General features: G+C 32.4%; 1 protein-coding gene and 1 pseudogene across 1 annotated transcript in view; both read left to right on the plus strand.

Moving 5' to 3' along the window:
* The first annotated feature begins 5012 nt into the window (after positions 1-5012).
* Positions 5013-16287, plus strand: part of LOC116426418 (neural cell adhesion molecule 1) — an 82710-nt gene continuing 71435 nt past the window's right edge. The window contains exon 1 of the mRNA XM_031975307.2: positions 5013-6545. Within this exon, the coding sequence (XP_031831167.1) occupies positions 6461-6545 (85 nt within the window). The 5' untranslated portion in view covers positions 5013-6460. The remainder of the gene's footprint in view (positions 6546-16287) is intronic.
* Positions 14627-15815, plus strand: LOC116426419 (isocitrate dehydrogenase [NAD] subunit gamma, mitochondrial pseudogene; annotated as a pseudogene).

The raw sequence follows: 16287 nt of genomic DNA on the forward strand, positions 1-16287 counted from the left end.
ATTATTTCATATTTTACAATTTACTAGAAGTTTCTAAATATTATTCAATATTGAAAACACGTAATCATTAAAACAAATAAAGAAATATATGTACACTTCGAAGTTATTTAATTTGCTAGATTCGTTTTGATTCCATATATTAATGTCTACCAAGATGATTACCATTTAGAATAAATTGAATACCTGTCTTGCACGTAGCCGTGCGGATTTCCAATTAAATCCTCTTACAGTTGTAATTGATTGTAAATTAATCCGTTGTGGGCCGCATTTAGCCTAACTGTTACTCGCTAAATTATTATTGGATAACTGATTCAAATTGTAGATCAAGTGATGTTTGACGATTTGCGTCGTATGATTTATCACGGCGAATAATTAATCAAATAAAAAAACGCAACTCAACATGAACGTATATAAAAGATAATATGGCGCTGGAGAAGTTATTTTCTCATCCAATATTAACATAATGTTAATGGAAGCCGTTAATTAGCATTTTCAGTTTACAGACGCTGGTATATGACCGGATATATCAATTGGAAATCTAGGTAAGAATTAATAACATTATTTACAAATTACTCTTTCATCATTATATTTGAATTGAAGATATTACGTAAAAGCAAAATAAGTACATTTTTCGTTAATGTTGCATTACTTCGTTGAGCCATAAACAGAATTGGGTTGCATGCTGCTCGTGTTTCGCAGGGTTTTTCGATAAAATATTTAATATTTTTCTAGTAATTTTCATATTTCTTGATGACATGCCGTAATATTTTTGCTGCTTTTTCAAGCACGAAATGCTAGCCAAGGCCATGTAATTACACAAAAAAGATTGCTTCATAAAATCACATATATACCATATTTAAAATATTCGAGTGTGATAAAGTTTGAAAATTTCATGTAGTCGTTTATCAAAGTTATTTAGCTTTAAAATATAGCATCATGAATTCCATATTTTATAACATTCAGTCAGATACTCGACGAAGACTTCAAATGAAGTTAAAATTCCGTTCTGTCAACAATTTAGAAGTATTGAAGCAACTGATTTTAAAAACAAAGCAAACTTTTGTTAATTACCAATTGAAAAAACAATGGTATCACCATAAAATCGAAACATCGTATCCCGGTGTACAATATAAAACAATTCCCCAGTACATGGTACATCGTTTTTACCCAGTGAATATACGGAATTCAATTCTGCGGTCAGAAATGAACGACAAATGCCAGTTAGTTCGTGTAATTCAATCATTACCTTTTAACAGTATATCGTGATTGCGTGCTCATAACTTCGTTCTCAGATGGAAAATAATAGTCTTTTTTGCAGCGACGATAAAATTGGACGTGACGAAATTCGGAAACATGGAAATGTACATATTTATTAAGCAGATTATTTAAAAGTTTAATATTCAAACGAAGTCGTTTTTATTCACGTTTTAAAAATATTTTGGAACAGATGAAGATTAATAAGTTTTTAATAAAGTTACAATATTTTAGAACATATAAAACTGTGTTTGTTCTTTTTTTGGTCTGTAGTATTTATCACGTGTATATTACAGGCGGAAGTAAAGTGTTCGTCAAAATCGACCGAGTATTTGCGCGGCGGTTGAGTTCGTCACAGCGCTGATAGAGGGTGACAGGACAACCGTTTCCGGATACACGTGAAGTGTAGTGCAATCCACAGGCAGATTTATGCATCTTTGGTAGCGACTATGCAAATTTATTCAACTATTATGTTATCCTTATTAACTCCGAAAGCATCCATTAGCTTAATACTTGTAATGTGGCAACTAAAGGTTTAACATGTGAGTGCAAAATATACTACTGATTCAGAGATTGAATTTATTCCTTATTATAAAATATTTTACAAAAATTCTATGTAACAATGTACTAATAATAATAAATGAGGTAACATTAATTTTGGTACAGTAAGTTCAAACAAGCTAAAATGAATTATTAATGTGTTTTAGTAATCTTACTGAATTACTAATTTGAAATATAACGTTTCTAAAATAACATTATTATTCATTGTAGTTTAATCATTTTATTGTAATTGAAATTTAAAAATTAAAAATTAAAAGTAAGAACTTAAAAAATTTAGAGATCAAAAATTAAAAGTTAAAACATTGAAACCTATAAGAATTGAAAATTAAAAAATTGAAAAAATAAGAAAGCAATTAGGAATAAAAAATTCAAGATTAAAAACTAGAAAAAGTTAAAAATGAAAAAATAAAAAATTGAATATTAAAAAATAAAAAATTAAAATGAAAAAAGAACTAACTGTAAAAATAAAAAAATTTTAATTTATAAAAATTCAAAAATTTAAGTTATAAAAATTGAAAAATAAAAGATTAAAAAATAAATTTAAGACAGTAAGAGGTAGATATATGACACATTCGGTGGAATAATAAAAGGTATTTTTATTTGCATTTTTGTAAAATTTCTAAAATATACTGTACATAATATGAATTTACGGATCATCCTAATAATAACATAATTTCAATGAATTTAAAGCTATATTAGTCAAATTATATATTTGCTGATCTATATTTCACAATTGCTGTTATTTTTTGCATGTAATGCCTAAAACATATTGTCATCAACCATTTTCTGAAAAATTCTCAATAAAGGAATAAATTTCAAATGATAACAAAATATATTCTTGTCATACAAAATATTCTGTAGATAGTTTAAATGTTGAGGTCCTGTTGAATCCTTGAGCACTACTACTATAATAGGTAATGTATACTGCAGATACTAATAAAAAAACAGTACATGTTAGTGCAAGCAAATGAGAAATTATATTCTTCTGTATTTTATTTTTATGAAGAAAAGGTGCCTCCAATAAGGGTGTGGTTATTGATTTCTTACTTTAATCATGAAACACCTAGGCATGATGTTGCAGAAGTTATAAATAGAAGTTAAGAAGTAGAACGTGTACTTATCCACATTGAAGAATGGAAATTGCGCTTGAAACAATATGAAGACAGGTAGAAAAGGGAACATAAGACTAACAATTTATTTCTGAAACAATGTATTACTATTACATCGCTGATTACTGTAATCAATATTTATTGTACGTTAAAATGTACGTAAAGTTGAAATAATTGAGGAGTTCAGAATAATGAGCAATTAAAGTTAATTATTATAAGAATTCTAACATTATTTATTCTTGTGATATAATAATGAGTTTGACTACACAGAGGGGGGACGTTTAATATTATCACAGTATTAATTTCGTTATTGAATGTACAGCAATTTTCGACTGATTATGCTAAGGTGGATAAAAAATGAATCATAAAATAAAAAATTCCGTGGTATATATCCAGTTAATAGCTAGTTCAAGAGGTCTTTTCTTATAATATAATCAATATTGTAATTTCTTAATTATTAAGTGCCATAGTATTATAAAAATATAGTTAGAAATATGTAATTATAGAAAACAAATAAACCTATGTAATTGTTAGATTACAAAAGATAAAAATAGTACTTAACTGATGAACATATTGGTTCGAAATAAATAAGAGAATTCGAATTTGACAAATTGTTAATCTCAATTTCCTTGATGAAAAACTAATTATCATATAAGAAATCATCTTGACTGTGCTTGGACAATTCTTTGGCACTTGAAACAAGGCGCTAACTTTTCAGAAATGACTGAAACTGCGTATTTTCATATAATTCTGATTTAAAATCGACTAACTATTACGTAAAGTTGGTACCTACTTATCTCATCGTGATTACCACTTGAAATATGATTACAAAATGATTACAGAATATATTGATTGAATTTTGCAATTATTATATCAACAAATTTTCACTCGTTAAATTGATACCATTCGTTTCATTGCATCTTTACCAATTAGTTGTTTAATATCTTTTCAATAGATTTTGATCGAATTGTAATTACAAACTTTTAACTATTACTCTAACTGTTCAATTTCGAAGAAGAGTTTCAGCCTCTTAAATCAGCTTGTTAGGAAAACCCATAACTTAACCATTTCCAATCTATGAGAGATTGCACAGATCTTCTATTAATTGAATCGATAATAAATTGTTAAATTGAACATAACAGAACAAATGGAAACATTGTGAAACAATTTAACCCTAATTTATACATAGTGCGTTATATTAAAATCACGAAAATGTAAAACAATTGTTTAATAATATTTTCTATTGACAGTAGTCGAACACAATCCTCTATTTAAAAAAATAGTTTTTATAATTTTTTTTTGGGGTGACTGTTGTGTAGGAAAGTTTGTTTAAACGTTTTGCAAAACTTTTCTATTAAACAGTATTCTTTATCTTCATTGCCAATTCATGTATAATAATAATATACTAGAAAACAAAAGGAATTGTTACAAAAAAGGAACAATGTATATACTACCTATGTACAAGTATAGCGTTCCGTTTCGTTAAAATTGATTTTTACAAAAAGAAAATTGCAAGAGTGTCTACCTTCCAAATATACAGAATAAATTAAGTATCAAAAGATCAATATGAAGAAATAATACCAACGTCAGCCTCTAGAAACATTAGAATTACTAACAACAAGCAATAAACCAGTACAATGAACGAATTTTGTTCAATAGTCGATAAATTTTCAAAATAAAAACTTCCGGAGAAGGAAGCTTTACATAAAAAATTTATTCGTGTTATATTTTCACGTCGAAATAATTCATCGAGCATCTATCGAAAGGCGTGTACCCGATTTACGTAAAACTAGTTCTTACAACCTGGAAACTTTTATTCAACTACAAATTTGAGTCATTCGTTTCCCAGATAACGAATGAATAGTAAATACGATGTTCGGTGTTCTCACGCCGTTTTCTGACATTTGTCTATTCGTCGTGAGTTGAACAAGGGGAATAGCCTGTAGTGAGCAGTGGTGGGGGTAGGGAAAGAGAGTATGAAAAGTGCTCGGAGAATGCTTTAAGCTGCCGCCGGAGGGTGGCGAAATTGCACGAATCGTCCCGAGCCGAGCCGAAAGCTCGGTCACCCCTGTCAGTAGGCCTGCCGCAACGCAGCAGTGAGCGCGCCTTCTACTTTCTGTAGAGATTACGCGCTTTCTCCTTGCAATCCTAACGACACACCGTGGATTTTCAACTAACAATCACCACAATAATCGTTTCTTTAACACAGTGTTCAACAGTCATCCATAATTACATCGAGATCACCATAAATTTCAACTTCCTTGTGAGTCAACTAAGAGGATTGGATAGATGTCAATTGCAACTCTTCCTCGCTTCTCTTCTAACAATTAACAATTTCCTAATCAAATTATTTTACACTGTGGACTTGAAACTAATCAAACAGTGAATTTAATAAAACTAATCAAAAGAAAAAGTTCTACACACTTAAACAGTCACTGGAGTATTCTCCCTTGCAGTGTGTCCCTAAATAGTTCATAGTAAAATATCCTCTAAAGGTGAATACAAGATCATCGAATACACGACAAAGATTGCACTGTCTCCGGTTCTAAACATTCCTACGTAGTGCCAACAGCTGCGACCACTGCGGTCACAAAATTCCTTTGAAGATACCAGGTAAGAAGAGCCTGATCGCGTTCGGTCACGATACTCACCTGACGTCATTATTTGCCCCGTGACAATTGGGTAAGTGCGGGGATTGGCGGTTCCTCACGGGCGAAGGATGCGTTCGATACGACACTACACCGTGAAACCATTCTAACGACAGTCTGCACGCCTCGTCGTGATACCATCTGATGGATCCTAATGACGCCGCTCGAGTGTTATCATCAGCATCGCCGGGGACGTCTATTTCCATCGTTCGATTCCCTCGTCCCACGCGCAGCTTGTTCTGAAAAAGGCCGGCGTTACGTCATTATCAGCGAACGGTGACAGGAACCCGTGTGAAGTGTAGCCGTGTATGAAGCGGCCGTTAATGGACCGTGGACGGGAGCGTACGATTAGTCCATCGCGGTGGTGCCATTAATAACGATCAAGACGCTTTATAAAGAACGGATGCGGTCGCGTCCTGGGCTGACGCCGGTTTTGAAAAAAAAAGGACGAGACCGTTCTGCGCTTTTCGTTCGACCGTTCTGTGAATGAACTCTGGTGTCCGATTACTTTGGTTCACGGTTACCGTACCGCGTATCTAAACGCTGAACGATAGTTTGAAAAGTAAAACAACGATTTCCCGGGGAACATCTAATTATAGACGAGTTGTTCGGCGAAGGTTACAGAACCTGTGCTGTGAAATTGTGAAAAAGCGAGTGTGCTGTGAAGTTCGTGCGGCGACACCGTCGGAAGCCTAGCACACTCCAAGAAGTATAGAGGATTGCTACCGAAAACGGAGTTAGTAGGTGGCTAAGGACTGGATTCATTGAAACTTATCAGCTGTCTCGAGCTACTCGCCATCCGGCGGTTAAGAAAGACGATATTTGAACCGGGAAGAGGAGCCAGGACGCTTAGAAGGATTCGCCTGTTCGGCCACGCACAATCGCAGAATGAAGGGGATGCTTCTGCTGATGAACATGATGATGGTTAGATTTGTCGCGGCGGAAATTTTCCTCGACAATGTCGACGCACCAAGTAAGTGATAGAAACTTCTGATTTTCCGTTCGGCCGTGCTCGGCCGTTTAATCAAGGCACAAGAGCTGTTTCACCGTTAAGAAGTCCTGGAAAGGGGTTCCTAAGTGAACATCTTGAAGCGGACGAGTTTTCGTTGTTCGTTATTTCGAGTTCGGGTTTCTGGCGTACGAGGCTAATCCGAAATAAACGTCCGCGGTGTACCGTGTTCCGTTTTATCTCCGGTAATTGCTCGCGTTCCCATGGCCAATCCGTTCTGGAAATCCTATTCAATTCGAGGCACCGCGGCAGGGTAACACGGCCTGTCAAAACGTTGCGTTTAACGCTCGCTCACCGCGGACGCCGTAATTATGCCACCAATTAATGAGGAAATACAACTCGTTGCAATGTCACTCATTCATAAAGACGTTGCCGACAGGCTCATAATCGTTATGAACCATTTATGGCTCGTAATGAAGCTACCGGGGGATGTTGGTGTAAGGGTGGCAGGTACCGGGCAAGAAAAAGAGAGAAGGGCGCGTTAATATCGGCCGCGATCCAGGTTTAACGGTACGCGCAAATGGTATGGAGAATTCGGCTGTCAATAGTTGTTTCGCGGGTAGCGCGACCCAGGTTCCCCGTGCTCTACGACATCGGACCGGACCGCAACCCGTTTATTTAATCGATGTATTATGCAAATTGACATAACGGCTCCACTTCGGATGCAGTAATCGACCACCATCTCTCGACTGATTCACAATGGAACAATGTGTACGTTGAATAATTGGCAGTAGCGTGCTGTGGCTTCGAAATCAAAGCTACTGGACTTCCTCGCCGTACCTCCGATCCCGAAATGATGCACACGCGCATGTTCAATCTTTGTTATTTAAATACACAGTTTCGGGAGTACTTTCTTTGTTCGTGGGTTTTAGTCCCGTCTCTCTTGCATAGTTCTCTTTGTGTTTGTTTTCTTGTCAAGTTTAGCAGGATTCTGAAAACATTTGTACACTTCGGTTTTGTGTCTCTTGAGTGAAGCTTGTTCTTTTGTATGCTTCACTGTCAACCTGCTGCGATTTTAAAGTTTACCTAGGTTTTTCGGTTCGTGCGGAATACGTGGAGAGTGTTTTATGCATTATATGTCCGCGAGTTTCAACTGTTGACGATTGCTTTGGTGATAGTGGATTAGGTGCTTTCATTAGTTTGTTACGTGAATTAGATTTAAACTGTAAGAAACTTTCACCGTGAATATGCTAAAAGAAAGCCTTTCACTTTATCGAAAATCGTGCTTGTAAGCAAAGATAGGTTCTCACTCATTTTTTAAAATACGAACAGTGTAATTTAAATATAGCGTTCAAAACAATTTAGCCATATGTTTTCATGTTTTATTAATATATGCATAACAATTTTATATTTATTTTTAAAATGCAAATCTAAACTGAAAGTAGTTCACGTTATTATGAAAAGTATACTATTTTTACAAAAGGAATAAAAGTAATTAATCATAAAATAGTTCTTGTTGCGTTTACTTGTTACAATTTTAACGTTATCATAAACATAATATAAAAATAATGAAAGACAACACACGCGTATTTACGACTATCATTTAATACCTATCAAACTACCATTGAAATGTGGTTAAAAAACGTTATTAAATGAAGGAAACATTTGTGTACAAGCGAGCCTATGATGTCCGAAAATGCAGCACATAAACAGCATATTATTTCAACATTATGAATTATCTCGAACATTAAGAATGCTATTATTCTGGTTTTAGAAAGCATTAGCGAAATGTTCACTCATGGGTGGGTATTAAACGGTGTATAACAAACAGACTCATTTAGTAGACAAGATTAAATATACGAAAAGCTTCCAAATTGTATATTAAACTCTGCAAATTTGCAGCAGGAACCATCAGGACGATAATTAATATATTATATGTTGATTGGTTCGGATTTACCTCTTGAAGACGCGACAACACGAATTTCATGAAAATTAACGTGGGTCACATAGAATAATTTCGCGACAATTGAATTCTGGTGATTACTGTGGCTTTGTTTGACGAGAATATGCTCCCAAGCAGATATATCTCAAGTGTTGTATCTACTGGCGTGTGCTAGTGTTTCGCGAATGGTTTCCAATTTCATCGTTTCCAAAGTGTGTAAACGTATGGTTTATTTCCATGAAACAACTGATTGCGTTTAATTGTTCTGGCGATTAGCAAAACAAAATTTCATTTCATAAGTCAGGGATATTATTGAATACGATTATCAAATAATTATTCGAAAATACATGTTTAGAACGCATAAAACTTTGTTGTTGGTTTCTAAGATATGATGAAACGAATTGCAAATATTACCTATAAAATATTTTCAACAATTACATATAAAAGAAATCAGGATTGAGGAACAGTAGTACCAATGTATTGTTCAAGTTGTTTTAATGTTAGATGTAATATAGTATAAATTTAAAAATATTCTTTAACTATGATTTGGAAATTGTCAAAAATATGGTGTTTACATAAACTGTAAATAATGGAATCTGTTCCTCAAATCGTATAGCTTTCTTTTATATTTCATAATTTAAGCCTCATTTTCAATGCAAAGCATCATGAGTTATATTTGCATTGCAATATTTGTGAAAAGATTATATTGATTTTATTTAGAAAGTTCTAAAAAATACAAATATACCAGATGTTGAATCCGTATCTATAAGTGAATTCTGCAAGGGTTAAAGTGTTCGATTAAAATAGAAACTTTTAACATTTTATTAATATTGGAATTCTTAAAATGAGAAACGTGCGTTAAGGTGCATTAAACATATTTCGTCCAGAAGTAAAATCGATGAGCATAATGTGTCCGGTCTTCGTTTCGCATAAAATGAGCAGGTGCTAGTGGAAGCTCAAAAATAAGAATGAAAATGAAAAATCACGTTCTGAATATAACAACAATGTTATTCATTGTAGCTTAATTCTTTAAATTTTGATTAAAAGTTAGAAATAAAAAATTGAAAACTAAAAACTAAAAAAAAATGTTCTTTACAAATTTTTCGATTACAATGATTAATAAATACAATGTGCCCGGTTCTCGTTTAGCATAAAATGAACAGAGGCCAGTAGAAACGAAAAAAAAATAAAAATGGAAAACCACTTTCCGAATACAAGAATAATATTTTTATATGCATTTCCAAAATAATATTATTTCATGTAGTTCAATTTTTAACATTTTAATGAAAAAGCAGAAGTACAAAAATTAAAAATGAAATGTTACAATCCAAATGACAAAAAAACTTAAAATTAAAAATGAAATGCTACAATCCAAATGACAAAAAAACTTGAAAATTAAAAAATTCTTCTGTTGAATAAAACAATCGATATATGCAATGTGCCCGGTCCTCGTTTGGCGTAAAATGAGAAGCAGCCAGCGGCCGTTTATCATGGCCACGTAAAAATTACGGTACCGCGTGTAACACGACACGCGGTCAAGGAACTATCCCTTCTGTACGTGTATGCAGCAGCTTTGGGCCGATGTGGGTAACATTTCTACCTGCTTTCAAGTGCTACTGGGGAAATTGCAATAAATTCGAGATATTACGGTGTCGCCGTGCTTTGTAAATAACGCATAATCGCGCAAAAATTTGATGTTAATACGGTTCGATCGTGCAGACTATCGACAGTCGAGGCCAATATATTCCATGAAATATTCCACATTTTTTTTCCTTTTCTCTGAGACCGTTGACATCGAATAATTTTCGACACGCGACATATTGTATATTTCGCGGTAATGATGTAGCAACGTTGCTTTTATATTGAACAATGCTTCTCCCTTTTTCATATCTAATTAAAATAATTGGGTTAAAACAATCTATGCTATTGTGTCCATAAATTTAGCAAAATGTATCAATCAGTTTTTTTTTATTATAATGATTTATTAGACATACATTTTACTTGTATTCAATATGGAATGATCGATTTTAGAAATGTTAATTTTACAAGTTTTTTATGGATTTATTTTTAACATATCGACAGCACTTGATTTTGTACATTTGATTCATTTTATAGACATATAGACTGATAATGAAACATTTTAGGAGAAATAAAGTTGAGAATTACAGTTCTTTTAGCATTATAAATGCGTGCAGGCAAACTGTGTTATTTGAGATTTTGATTTAGATTCAACTCTGATAACACTTTGACGTCGTAAGCACGTACGACAAATATACTTCCCACTGTCAGTAAGAGAAGTATTCGACCGTTATGCATACTTAGATACAATAAATGTTTCATAATTTGTTTCCACATTGTTCAATATATTTTAAATTTTATTGCATCTATATACCACGAATGCAACTTGTTTCAATAAATATTCAATAATCTTAATCCTGGAACCACCGAACGGGTCAAAATGGCCCATTCCTGATTTCTCCTTTTTGCGATTGTTAAAAACATAGCAGATGCTTCTCTGGAAAGCTATTAAAGAAATTGATTTGGAAATACTTAATCTGAATTATGGATCAATTAAAGTATTGCATACATTATTGAAGCATCTATAGAGAAATTTCAAAAAGTCAATTTCAGTGCTCGGTAGTTGTAGTGTTAATATATTTCGATAAAACTAAAATAATCTCAATATCTCTTGATCCAGTCACCTGGTAATGAAATTTCAATGGTATATGTAAATAAGTGTATGTTTTCCGCTACAATAAATTTATTTGTATTGTTTTCTTTATGCAGAATATGATTTCTTCACCGTATATACGACACCAACGCAGTGCCACCGGAGAGCGTAGCGATAATGCCAGAACATTTGCTACAAGTAGAAGAATTCAGTAATAGTCAGACGCTTTGTTTGATGCGTTCAACAGCACGTATGTTCAACGAGTTATGAAATTTGTTATTTTTGTATAATTGAGATATATCGTAAAATATATTTCTGCACTTCTAATTTATTATTTGCATTCACTTACATCTATTTTTGAACATGCTACCAGTTCAACGAAATACAGTTTTGACATTCTGGAAAATGTTTAATATGTCAAGTGCCACGAAAATCCTGAGCGTTTTATGTAACACTTATTCTTTTGCAGTAAAGTTAAGTAAGAACAATTATTCGTGATTTGGCACCACAAACCTTGCATTACACTATTATCAACTTACTTACAATATTAAAAATGATTATTCAACATCAGTCATCTTGTACATTATAAATGTTTTCTAGGAATTCAGAAGCGTCAGTCAGTGACCGACATGGCGCTTATTGTGTTAAAATAGTGATAAATAACTAACATATATTTGACAAACTATAATGTAATCAGTGGCAGTTGTAGTTGACAGATATGTGTCAAAATCTAGCTGACATTATTCATAATAGCTATTCAATTTTTTACATCCATTAAATATGGCAATGGTAACAATTGGTATATTAGAATAGAAAGTTCACCATTTACTCAGGATATTATGTTCAGCTTCGAATATTTTATTATATTACGAGATAATTTCTAATCCGCAATTGAATGCTTTAGTCTCGGAGGACAATAGATGTTCCAATCGAACGATAAAACCAGACAAAATCAGACCAGTTCTTCTGCTGTGCAAAATTTTAAAATTTATTTAAAACTTGGTCTAAATTTTTTAACAAAATACAAATGTTTCATCACGAAACATCCTCAATTCTGTTTGAATGAAAATTTTTGTAAATATTTAATATAAAAATTAAGACAATTATTCAAATATATCGGTATCACTTACAATTTAATTCTTTAATATGGTATAATGTGTTATAAAGCTTTTAATTGAACTACGAGGAATTTTTATCGTGAAATTTAACTTTTATGTGGATATTGTGTAATATTTACAACATAAAACAAATTGGTATAAATAATTTAATAATTTGACGTAAAAGGCTATTCATGGATTTTAAAATATATTTTAATTCAAATATACGATTTCATTGTTCAAAAGCGTAGCTTTTGCGCTTGAATACTATTACAAAATCAACGGAGGTCTTTGCTGAATGTATGTTTTGCATAAAATTGATTTTATTTTACAGTGGAAAAATTTCCCTGAGCAGAGGTACAGCGACAATTTCACGGCGACTGAGAACAATGGTAACATTGCGTAATAATTTCAGAAAAATTTAATGAAAATTTTAATTTTGAAAATTGAAAATTCTTTTTTATTACTTAACACACAGTGACATCGGAACATTATGCATACTTTATTCTTTTCTCGCGTTTTAACATTTCATTTTTCACTCTTTCAGTCTAATCGAACAATCTTAATTCACTTGGTCGAAATCTAAAATTGTCGAAATATGTTAGTATTATGGGAAAACATTAGAAATTGAAAAAGTACAATTTGATTTGCTTATTACAAAGAAATATTAAACAACAACCTGAAGTCTTAAATAACAATTAAAATAACAAAATTTTCAACCAAAAATATGATATCTATTACTCGTCAGAAACAAATTTATATTATAACTGAATACCATAAATATAGATTATTCACTAATATTTTGTTAAAAGTAATAATTTTAATAGTCTAATGACTCAGCGTCGTCATAGTTTAAAGAATTCTAATACTTTTACTTTCTTTTATTTTATTCTTTTATTACTTTCTTTACAGCCTTTTTAAAAGCGAAAATATTGTCTTTATAATATTTCTAAATTGGCTTTCCTGGTTTGTCATACTTATCTTTAGATTTGCTATTAATATTTCATTACATTTTTATGAATAATTGTATAATTTTTAGTAAATGACTTTACAACATTACTTCGACGTAAACTTCAACAAGTTTTAATTTTGAAAAATCCTTTTTTATCTAAGTGTTTGCACTTGCGCTTTCAGCAAGAGTATAATGCGTAGAATGCTAACGCCGCATTCCGCGAGTATTTCTTGATTCCGAATAGCAAGAGTACAACAGGTACAAACCGCCGAGGAAGTAATAGCGAAAAGAGATGACGTTTCCCACGGGCAATGTTTGCGCAGTGTAGACAGTGACAACAAAAGTTATTCTAATGTTCACCGTCCGAGACCCGGGAGCGTTCTTTCGAATTTTATTCCGTCCTTAATTTTATTTCACTGACGAAACAAATTGTTAGGTATGAAACAATTTTCGTATAAATTTCATTATTTTTGACAATGTATTTTAATTATATAAATTTTCCAATCCAGAATTCATCAGACACGATATTCTACTTTTACTATTTACTTCTTACTCTCATTTCTGAAAAAGAAATGTAAATTTTTATATTTCTGAATAAAGTCGTATATAAATGGAACATTTGAGAAAGGTTTATTTGACAGATTTTGAATGTTTAATATCATGTTGTTAAATTCAATAAAAAAAAACTAATTCAAATTAGTAATTATTCTTTAAAATTAACATTTCAAATAGAATTACTTTTCGTTTTAAAAGTTCGAATTTAAGAACTTTTTTAAATAACAAACAGTTCTGGAAGTAATTGCATTTACAGATTAAAATGGAAAACTTTGTATAATAACGTTAAGAAATCCTATGATAATTCTTACAGCAAATGCTCTTGTACCTTGGACTTCCTTGATGGTTTACAGTTAAAAGCTTGCTTTTTCCAAAACTTCCTCTGTAAAAAGTTTTAACGACGTTATCACATGGTAACAGATCCGAACGTATTTTGCCCCGAAAATACCTTCAAGGTACTTTAGAGATTTATAGTGCAACCAAAACCGTATTTCTTTTACCTGCGATAAATCAAGTTTAGAAGAGGAAAGTGCCTTTCAAACTTTCATTTTTCTGATGATACGTTGGAAGTTATTGAGCTCATAGAAGATATTACACAAATGTTTGATGAGCTTTGATAAAGTATGACTTATTACGTTAGCAGGAAACGTTAGTCAACAAAATGATAAAAATATTACTTTCATTGTCTTAAACTTGAAATTACCAACATAACTTATGAAATTAATACATACTTTTATGACATATTTATGTTACGGTAAATGTGATTAATTCGGTGATTATGTATAATTGCCGGTTATTATATATAATCACCATTAAGTTTGGTAAATGTGATGAATTCTTGAATATTTATCATACTAACCGACGAGTTTATATAATTCCCAACTCATGAGAGTTGGCAAGGACTTTCAAGAATAATATTCATAATGGCTGCTCGACCTGTTGTTAAATATTTACGTCCGAAAAATGTTCTGTCTCAAGTTTATCGATGTGCTTCTTTATCTGCATTTGAAATACAGCACAAAACTCCAACTATTAAGAAAGTAATACCTATACCAAAGGCACGTTACGGTGGACGACATACGGTAACTCTTCTCCCTGGTGCTGGTATTGGTCCAGAGTTAATGACCTATGTAAAAGAGGTTTTCAGTTATGCTGGTGTACCAGTAGATTTTGAAGATATAGAAATTGATCCTAACGCAGATGACAATGTTGATTTAGATTATGCTGTTACATCATTTCGTAGAAGTGGTGTAGCATTGAAAGGAAATATTGAAACTCGTAATACAGAAGCTGGAGTACTTTCTCGAAATGTAGTTCTTCGAAACGAGTTGGATCCGTATGTCAATATTTTGAATTGTGTATCTTATCCAGGAGTAAATTCACGCCATAAAAACATTGATATCGTCATTGTCAGACAAAATACAGAATGAGAATATGCCATGTTAGAGTATGAAAGTGTAAAAGGTATTGTGGAAAGTATGAAGGTTATTACAAGTTCGAATTCACAACGTCTTGCAAGATATGGATTTGAATCTGCTAAACAGAATGGAAGGAAAAAGATCACTACAGTTCATAAAGCAAATATAATGAAACTCTCCGATAAACTATTTGTAGAAACATCAAAAAAAGTCGCGAAAGATTATCCAGGTATTACCCACACTGATATGATTATTGATAATACTTGTATGCAATTGGTTTCCAATCTGCATCAGTTCGATATTGTTTTAACAACTAATCTATATGGGGCAATTGTTTCGAATGTAGTTTGCGGTTTATTAGGTGGGGTTGGATTATTAGCTGGTAAGAACTTCGGTGATCACTATACTATATTTGAACCAGGTACTCGTAATACTGGTACTAGCATTGCTGGAAAAGTATTGCAAATCCTATCGCAATGTTAAATGCTGCTGTTGATATGTTGCGTCACCTTGGACATAAGAATCATGCTACTGCAATTCAGAATGCAATTAATAAAACTATTAATCAAGGTATACATACTCGTGATCTTGTTGGACAAGCTACAAGCAGGGAGGTTGCAGATGCCATTATGAAGCATATTAAAATAGCATCCAATTAAGACTGATAAGAAATGTTTTGTTGAATACTAATGTTTGTAGAAAGAATATCTATATATTGTTGAACTGTGCTTTTTTAGCAAGAATATTCCATTGTTTGTTAAAATATTACATTGTCATTGTGATGGACAACAGTCATTATACTCATTAATCTAAAGTCATTTAAATGGCACAAAGTTTTACGCAATAAGTTTTAAGTAAAGTGACAAATCTGAATTGTGTTTTACATTAATATTTTATCTAATGTGACATTATTATATAATGAATTATTAAGATATAAACTTTGTAAAGTATTCATTGTAAGTTTTTGTTACGTTGCGTTGGGTCGACGTTTGTTCGCGATTTTTCGTTGACCGCACGTGTGATGCCCGCCAAATTAATATTAGGCACCTGGATCCGTCGGTGGAGCAGTGGTTGCGTCTTCGCGATACGTTTGTGTTCGGAACGAATGATTTGAATGGGCAACTTTACCCT

This window comes from Nomia melanderi, chromosome 8 (genome assembly GCF_051020985.1).
Source record: "Nomia melanderi isolate GNS246 chromosome 8, iyNomMela1, whole genome shotgun sequence".
In the NCBI taxonomy this organism is placed as follows: domain Eukaryota; kingdom Metazoa; phylum Arthropoda; class Insecta; order Hymenoptera; family Halictidae; genus Nomia; species Nomia melanderi.